The sequence below is a fragment of the Lactuca saligna genome, chromosome 2 (genome assembly GCF_052625555.1).
Source record: "Lactuca saligna cultivar CGN05327 chromosome 2, ASM5262555v1, whole genome shotgun sequence".
NCBI classification, from domain to species: domain Eukaryota; kingdom Viridiplantae; phylum Streptophyta; class Magnoliopsida; order Asterales; family Asteraceae; genus Lactuca; species Lactuca saligna.
In genome coordinates, this window is record NC_136418.1 from 24640300 (window position 1) to 24650183 (window position 9884).

A 9884-nucleotide genomic window follows, 5' to 3' on the forward strand; every position below is an offset into this window, starting at 1 on the left:
ATGAAAGGTGGATCTAGAAGAAATAATGCCAAGATGACGAATCCTTACCTCAAAACAACCTCCAACTGAAGAGTAAACCAAATCTCCTCAAGCCTCCTTGATCCAAGCTTCTTAATCTTCTAGACTTCCTTCCTAAATCCACTTATCAAGCTCCAAAATGCTCCCAAGGCTCTCACTTATGATTTTAGGGCTGCTGATTCTCAAGGGAGTAATAAGGGGCCGGAATAGGGGCTTAAGGCTCCTTAAATAGGGTGCAAACCCTAGGAATTAGGGTTTCTCATTCCAGCACGGACTTGTCGAGTCTAGCCTCCGACTCGGCGAGTCCGATCACTTAACACGTGTCCAGCACACGCTTAGACTCGACGAGTTGCAGCTCCTACTCGTCGGGTTCCTCTTTTCCAAACGTACACTTTGCCCCATGAACTCTTGATTCTGAATTGGGATGTTACATTACTTGGTTGGGTTGACTCAGTTGACTTAGTGGGTTTGACATGTTGATGTTGACCTAGTTTGACCTTGATGGTATTTTGGGATTTTGATGGAATTGGTAATTTGGTGGAAATAGGTATCAGTTAGAGAGCTGAGATTCGGAGTCGACTTCATCAGTTCTGTTCAGTTTGCGATGTGAGTTTTCCTCATTGTACTTTTAGGTTGAAGGCACCAAGGCTGGCCCCTTTTGATTGTTGTCCTAGTTTATCACATGATTGTATGATGTAGTGATTTGTTAGATCTGTATACTGGTATATAGGATGATGTTATGCTTAGTGATCTGTTAGATTTGTATAAATGTCTATATATACTAGATAGGTTTTAATATGGTATATGTTGATATGTGATGGTGTGTTGGGTTGAGGAAGTCCTGCTGTGTGCTGAAGGCCGAGAGACCCAAGGCGTCCCGGATGGACTGCAGGTCGAAGGCTCGGAGGATGTTCTAGATAGGTTGAAGGCCGATGAGGCGTACCAATTATGCTAAAGGTCCTGGGAGCGTACCAGATAGACTGTAGGCCGGTGGGGCTTTCTGGTCAGACTGAAGACGTTGTATGCATGTTGTATGGTTGATGTTGTTATTTTGATTATGTGTTGTGTTGGTACTTTGGGGGAACTCATTAAGCGTTGGCTTATAGTTTTGGGTTATGTTTCACGTACTTCAGAGGATCGTGGAAAGATGAAGGCGTGACCTTACACATCCTTATGTTTGAACTTAAGATTTTGGAAAACTATGATATAGAACATGTTTTGAAAACTATTTTGTAAACAATTTGTGATTTTGGGTTGGTTTTTAATAGTTTAAAATTTTTGTTTCATTTATGGATGTTACAAATGTTTCCACCAAAAATAAAACCATAATGACATAATATAAAATAAAAATATATTATTGTTTGCTTTACACCTGACAATCATTATATTTAAAAATGTAATTACTAAGTAAATATTTTATGATATTGTGTATTGCGACGAAGTTTTGCTGTCTTTTTTATATGTTTCTATCGATGACATATAGTTTTTATTTTAAAGATAGTCTTTCAATTTATTTTGTTTTCCTTCAATCTTTAAATTATATAAGAAAAGTGATTAAAATTATTTTGAAAATGCATTTAGTAACATTTTTCCACAAGTATAACTGATAATCATTATGATGGTAATAGAACATACGAGAGAAGGACAAGTCGATAATGGTCCACAAGTTTGTGCTGAAGGTTGATGATGGGGGCTCCTCCTTGTCATTCCATCCAATTTTACATGTACCTTTATTACGACATTCCATCCCGACTTACATGTATCGCATTTCAGCTCCTCTTAGGTAGGATGTAGCTTCATCTTTTTCTTATATATACACCCTTGACACACATAAAAAAGGATCCCAAGTGCCATCTCTTACTATATCATATATACTCATAAGCAGTTCTTTACTATTTGGAGGTGTCAATTCCATCATAACAATCTAATGGGAACATTGAAGGTCGCTCACATGCCACATGTCATCGAGTGACTTTACAGTTCTCATTTTATGACTGGTACATGTGTTTCACAAGGAACCGATCGATGACATTCGGGTTCCACTTCCTAGATCTAGACCCCATATGCTCGATGGCGATTTCCGATAGCATCACCCACAATAGTTGCTAACAAGGTATTATAACTTGTGTGGTACATATACAATTTAACCGCAAAACACAATTTTTAAATTGGTAAATTATAATTTTAAAGAGTTTTTAAGATTAATATATCCCTAATCTTACATGGAGACCATATAATTTGTCTCCAACATTGTCGTATATTTTGGGAAGTTCTAAGACCTAACCATGTGTCATGCATTTTGCGAGTTTTGTAAAGATATTCCATTTTTAGAGGAAATATTTGTGAAGCAGGCTACCTAACGTAGAGGGACTGAAATCGTTAATTACCAAAATGAAAGGGCTGTAAATAAAATTACAAAAATCCAAAGTGAAGAGTAGAAATAGAGAAGAGGAAGGGAGTACTCCACAGTGACGGAGTTTACTTGGAAATCTGCATAGATGGACTTCACTTCACTTATCATCTCCTTCATTCCCTCATGGACTTCTGTACGTGAGTAATTGGGTACTTGTCTACACATACACACACATTGAGATTATCGATCCATTTTCTACTCTGATATGAGCGTATATAGTGAAATTGTATGTGGGCTTCGCCATAGATCATTTGACACAGGCATAAACCACTTCTACTGGTTTCTGATGTTTGATTGAACACAATAAATTTTTTAATTTTTTTGCCTTCGTTCACTTTTGATTTGGGGCACTGCATTGTAATACTATATCATGTTCCGAAAATTTAGAAAGAAATGTATCTGTATGTCATGATTTGAAGAACACTAACCGCTTGTTTTATTAGGTTGGTTTATTATTGGGATTCTTTAGTTACTTGGGAATTGCTGGATCTATTTTACCAGGAAAGCTTATTCCTGGAGCGAATCTATCTGATGGAACTAGACTTCATTATCGCTGTAATGGTAATTTCTTGCCCTAATTGAAACTTTACAAGTAGACGCATTTTGGATCTATGTAATGTACAGTTGATTCCTTAAGAAATGACATATAATTGAAAAATGTAATCCAAATCAAAGTTCTAGAACAAAAGCTGATATGGATGTTGCTGATTAAGTGCGATTTTTCTTAACATGTACCTTTTGCATCTAATTTTCAGGCAATTATTTTATACTCTGGTAAATTTCTGCTTTCAGGAATGCTATCACTTCTTTTGTTGGTTGGACTACTTATCATTGGAGCTTGGATGGATTATGTATCACTCACTGTATGTGCTCCCTGAAACTGTATAACAAAGTCATCATATGGAAACTAAGCAAAGCATTATTTCACCAAAAGCATATATCTGCATAATTTAATCCGAATCTGCTTCATGCCTTTCTTTAAAAAGATTTTTGTTGACCCTTATATATGTTAGATTCCAATGATGTGATATCCATTTTAGGTTTAAATAATGTGTTTAGGTTTCATGATCTTTCTACATTCAAAAATATCTCTGACATGAATTTTTACAGGCAATATCAGACCGAGGGCTTGAGCTCTTATCAACAACTTTTATCTTCAGTGTTATTGTAAGTTCCCTTTAGAGTTTTTAACTTACATTGATTGACCTATTTAATATCATTGGATTATGGTAAAATGGTAAAATGGTAAAATGAACTCCTATAGGCATGAAATCTACCCAATTGTTTACTTCATAGTATGCTTAAATATCTTTAGTTCTGTAGTGGAACTGTTTTTTGACTTTTTATTTCTCATGAATACCCTTGTGACCACTTTCGTTGTCACTTACATAAATCAAAAATGTTGATAATGCTATTAAACCAATACTAGTTGCACCTTGTTTTGGGTGTAAATTTTTTTTCTCTTTTTGTTTTATAAAATATAACTTTAACCATTTTCCTGTTCTACCCTTGTAAATTTTAGGTCACATTGTTACTTTATGTTGCTGGATGCAAATCTAAAGATCAAAGTGCATCTCTAAAGCCTCACATCACTGGAAACATACTCGATGACTGGTATTTATATTTTATTGTATTTTCTTTACATAGAAGTTGAAGGGGCATAATAGTCCATTAACATGCTGTTTCTTTACAGGTGGTTTGGGATACAGCTGAATCCAAGCTTCATGGGAGTTGACCTCAAGTATGTAATCACCATAACTAATCACTTTTGAGCTATTATCTGCTACATTTCTCATCATGTTTTTTATGGTGTTCCTATATATTCACTTTTTCACTTAATATCTCTTTTCCCTACATATGTAGCTTGTTTTTCTTCTAATATATGCTATACAACTTCTTCAAAGTTGTAATTTCTTATTGGGGTTTCAAGAATGCATATTTAATGATTCAACTTATTTTCAAGATCCCGATTTATGATATTTCAAAAGTATTATTATACAGTTTGAGTTCTTATTTAGGGCTCAAATACACTTGTCTTTTGTAGATTTTTCTTTGTGAGAGCTGGAATGATGGGATGGCTTCTCATTAATCTTTCAGTTCTTGCAAAATCTATCCAAGATGCTAACTTGAGCCAATCAATGATTCTCTACCAGCTTTTTTGTGTGGTAATTAGGTCTTAATTGTCATTTTTATGATATTATTTTTCTGAAATAATATAATCTTGATTCCTTTCTTTGTTTACCCTTTCAGATATACATCATGGATTACTTCTTTTATGAGGAATACATGACATCTACGTAAGTTTTTCTCCTAATGAAAATCGAAAAAACCAATTAGTTATTTTGTTTTTGTCATATATTCACATGATTCTTTTAGTATTAGATGTAATAATCATTTTTGTTCTTTAATATTTCATTTTTTTAGATGGGATATAATTGCAGAGAGGCTAGGATTCATGCTAGTATTTGGAGATCTAGTGTGGATTCCCTTCACATTTAGCATTCAGGTATATAACATATTTCAAGATTTCCAAAACTAATAATTAAAAAACACATTTAAATTATGGTTTTGTGATTAGGGTTGGTGGCTTTTGAGTAATAAGGTGGAGTTAACAACAGCTGCAATGATTGCAAATTGCTTTGTGTTTGTGATTGGGTAATCATTTTCCAAGATGAAAATTTGTTTTCATTACCCTCACCCCTACCCCTACCCCTACCCCTACCCCTAACCCTACTATTTCATATGCTAAATTTGCAATTTGGTTAAAATGTTTTGTAGGTATCTGGTTTTTAGAGGAGCTAATAAGCAAAAGCATGACTTTAAGAAGAATCCAAAAGCATTGATATGGGGTAGGCCTCCAAAAGTTGTTGGAGGGAAATTACTGGTTTCTGGTTATTGGTAATTTTCTTTATAAATCTGTTTAAATAATATTTGAGAAATGAGTAGATGAGGGCAAATTCGTAAAAAGTTGGGGCTTAAATGCTTAATGAGTTACGTTTCATTTCCATTGTTTTCTGTATCAAATCTTCATGAAGTCAAAAACAAGCTTACAAGATTAATGCCCTCCTCGTTTTCATCATCAAAAAGACGTTAATACCCTCATCGTTGAAAATACCCCTACAGAGAAATGCTTGAAGAAATTTCTTGGACTTTTATGAAATAATGCTTCATGTTTACGTGTTTGAATCAGTATTTTAGTTTCTAATTATTATTTGCTTCATTCCTACTACCTTTTTAAATTTACAATAATCATGTTTTATATTTTTTTAATTATTTATTTATGAAGGGGAATAGCAAGGCACTGTAATTACCTTGGAGATCTGTTATTGGCTCTATCCTTCAGCTTACCCTGTGGGATCAGGTAAATTCATTACTTATATTATTACATCATTGAAGTTTGATTTATTTGTTTATTATAGCATCCTACTTAAATTTATTTGTTTTGACTTGAAAAGTCAACTATGATGTTTTTAATATGAAGCATGTGATTGCAGTTCTCCAGTTCCATATTTTTATCCGATTTATCTTCTGATTCTGCTGATCTGGCGAGAGAGAAGAGACGAATCCAGATGTGCACAGAAATACAAAGAGGTCTGGGCAGAATATCGCAAGGCTGTTCCATGGAGGATTCTGCCGTATGTTTACTAGGTTACAAAAAGTCAACCTTAATTGTTGAAAAGTCAACCCCGATTGAGACCTTTGATATATATTTTTAAAACTTTTTTAGAGTTAGGATGGACAACAACTAGTGTTCTTTGTGGGCAAGTGTTTGATGCAACAAAATTTGTGGTTTTATTTCTTGTTTGCAATTTGTATCTTTAGACTGTGTAGTTTGTTTCGTATTATGGAAATTGTAACATTTAATTTGCTACATTTTTAAATAAAATGTTTGGTTATTCGATAAATATTTGAGAACAGAAAGAAAAATACATTAGTTAGTATACACTTTTATTTTTTATTTTTCAATAACATACTCATAAAAGAATTTATTAATCATATATTATATTTCACCAGACCTTCCTTTCGATCAGTTTCCACTGCATCTTAGGAGAGATTATGAAACACCCCTTGGTAATTTATCAAAATATATATTCATTTGAAATTCTTTTGATAATTAAGAAAACATCATTTTGTGAAAAATGGTCCCAAAGGCTTTGATTTCAAAAACATTCATAAATTCAAAACTTTGAGGGTTAACAATAATCTTATCATTATAAAAGCTAAGCATTCCACTTAATATAAAATCTTCTAAGAAAATATGTCAATATGAGTTTGGCATTGAGAATATCTAATGAGTAATATTAAAATCAAAAGGATTAGCACCATCCCTTGACCAATAAGAATCCCCAAAATCCTTTGAAATTTTTTAATTTTTAGTCTTTAAAATCTCTCTGACCTTTAACATAGTCATACTGTTTCAAACACCATAAATCTTTAAAACAATCATGCTCTTATAACACCTTATCTCTTAAAAATATTTTTAAATCTTCAAACGTCTTTTAATCATAAAACATTTTAGACTTTAGAACTCTTAAGTAAAAATACTCTTAAAACATTTAAAGTATAGATACCTTTTTTCCAATTTAATTTTGTGACCCTTTAATCTTTAAAACATCTTAAATCCTAAATCATAAAACTCTTTATTGAATTTTGGACAAAACATAACTCTTCACCCATTTCTTTTTAAAAACTCTTTGATTGATAATAATCGTAAAAAGTTTCACTAACAGAACATGCAATGCATTATACATCTATCGCCAATTCTTATTCACCCCTTGGTCCTTTCTAACACGTCTTAGTTCTCTTTGGTTCTCTTTTGCCACAGACTTGTAGGACATGTTTTGGCTAACTAGTAAGTGTGATATGATGTTTTATGTGGAATGTTTATTGTAAATTGCTTAACATCTTGAAATGCGTTTAAGATCTTGGTCGCGCCCAAAGATTTTGGGAATAAAACATTAATGTTAAGAATCGCTATAAAGAAATATGAACTAAAAATGTTGGTTTAGCCCAATATATAAGTATGTGTATACTTGGAAATTGGGACAAAAAAAGTGTTAAAGTTGTAAACTTGTTGAATGAAGTAATAAGTCTTAAGATATTCAAAAAGGGTCAAGATACCACAACGTATCTTGATGTTGTAAGTGAAAAAAAATAAAGTCTAACAATTGAATAAACATTTGTAAGTATAGAAATGGAGCAAACCACAAATAATAAGTAAAGTAAGTGCTAGAACACAATAATATATGAGGAAAACTCTTAATACTTTAGGATCTCCGGCATAAAACATCATGAGGTGACTAATGTCACATTACCTTAGAAATTCAATTAAGTAGAAAATAGGTTACATGTGCTAGCTGATCATATAATATGTGAAATTGTGTTTGTTCAGAGAAAAAGTAACGATGAGAATTGATGTGTTTGTGTTATGATCAACTAGACTTTATATACAAGGATCTTACAAATAATTTTCCTAAAATCTCAGGATGTCCCTTGATTCTTGTTTAACCTTATATTTAAGAAAGACTTCAACGTCTATTTTGATTTGACCATGTGTCCTTTGACTTAGTCCTTATGCTTTTAGATAACTCATTTTCATGAATGCACATAAAGGTACATATATAATATAACACATAACACACAAGTGAAACACATTTAAAAAATTTAAGTCATGACATCATTTTTTATTTTGTATATAAGACATGTATTAGGTAGTATTGACCTCAATAACCTTGTATGTTATTCCACATTCTTCTAAGACATCTTATTCCACCTTCTTCCAAGATATCCGAGTTCTTAATTCCCATGTATCGATCGTAATGCTTACAAAATAACTATCCATAAATGTTTTTTAAACTCATTTTAGGTGTTAAATGCTCATATTTAATCTATGTGGAGGCTATAGAAGCAACCAGGGGTCATCCGATTAAGCCAAAATTAGATTACAACATTTTTGGATTTGGTAAAATGGCTTGACCCACCTAGTTTTACATGCCTTTGTGAACTTGCTCAAGCTTAGCCCGATAAGTGTAGATTTGTGACTTTTTGTTTACTCGTTTAGACATTGTACTTTGATTATATTGCTTTCAAACTTTACAAGCGCCACCAATAGCTAATTATGATATAAATAATTTCTAAAAACATTATTTCATCTCAATTAAGTGTTATATTACTCTTTACTTAAAGGTTAAGATAATTAGAAAGCATAAGAGCTATATGGAAGCTCAGGTAAACATCATAACATCAACAATGATCCATAAGCTCTTAATGGATTCTAATATCATAAATCAACATTCCAATCAATTAATAAACTATTAATGAACTTCTAAACATCTTAATAAGCTTCTATACATCTTATCAAATCATCGAATGCTCAATTCCCAATGGATTCATGGGTTGGAATTGATGATTCCATAGTGGATACAATCAAACTCCAATTTACTCTTAAAATCCATTTCCATAAAACTAATCATCAATCGTCATCTTAATAGGTCGTTTGATGTATCTTATAATCACTCGACCTCACATTACTTGTGTTGTGAATCAACTAAGTTGTAACAACGAAAATTTTCAAATCAAAATTTTCAATTTAAAAACACATTTTTCCCAATCCAAAAATCACAAAAGTGTCATAATATCAAATCATCAAAACACATATCCAAAAACTGTATATATAACAACTCCATGTTCCTCTCAAATCATAACTCAATCTCTGATGTGTGTACAATCAAGTCGGCGCCTTCCCGTGATCCTAAAAAGTACATGAAACACATAACACATAACACGGTAAGCACGAAGCTTAGTGAGTTCCCCAAAATACCACACACATCATTTTAGCCACTCGAGGCTAACCCAAATACGACCCTCCAGTCAATGTCTCTCAGTGGAGACACTCCGGTCCCATAACTCGGGTGAACCCTCCGGTCCTAACTCAGTAAACTCATAATAATAATACTCAGCATAAATCACAAATACATAATGTAGAATATCACAATACACAAGTGAGCACATAAGACACTGTGGTCACACCTAGATACCACTCATGGTAAGTATAGTGAGAAGACTCACCTCGTAATAATCGGATAACCTCGAACTCGAATCACCGGTCTAGCCTCCGCCTAACACATACGATAATTATCCCTAATTAATAACGGCTCTCAAGAAGCTAGATTAACCCTTCTACAAACTCACAAAAGGGGAAAAGACCATTTTACCCCTCCATGGCCTTAATAGTCCACAAATTGAAAAAACCCTAAAAGTCAATGGCAGGGAGTACGCTGCGCGTACCAGCTCTCTACGTTGGGCGTACTCAGCTGCCATGCAGGCATCGGGGAGGCTCGACCCCTACGTTGCGCGTACTAGGATTACGCCCAACGTACGTCCCAGTTTCACTCTTCTCACTCATTTGGTCTTAATCAGTTAAGACCTTGGCTCATGTCACAAACCTGGACTC

The 9884-nt window shown here is 33.4% G+C and overlaps 1 protein-coding gene across 2 annotated transcripts; it reads left to right on the forward strand.

Moving 5' to 3' along the window:
- Nucleotides 1–2449: 2449 nt before the first annotated feature.
- FK (Ergosterol biosynthesis ERG4/ERG24 family) lies at nt 2450–6336 on the forward strand. Of its 2 annotated transcripts, none has more exons than XM_078979201.1 (13): nt 2450–2564; nt 2875–2992; nt 3224–3294; nt 3542–3598; nt 3954–4045; nt 4125–4172; nt 4476–4596; nt 4682–4728; nt 4856–4937; nt 5010–5086; nt 5210–5329; nt 5718–5792; nt 5926–6336. In XM_078979201.1, exons 1-13 carry the CDS (start codon nt 2517–2519, stop codon nt 6077–6079), a joined length of 1110 nt encoding a protein of 369 aa, XP_078835327.1. In that variant the 5' UTR covers nt 2450–2516; the 3' UTR covers nt 6080–6336. The 2 variants fall into 2 exon arrangements, with proteins under 2 accessions (XP_078835327.1, XP_078835328.1); XM_078979202.1 differs by having other exon boundaries at nt 2478–2568; nt 2933–2992.
- The last annotated feature ends 3548 nt before the right edge of the window (nt 6337–9884 follow it).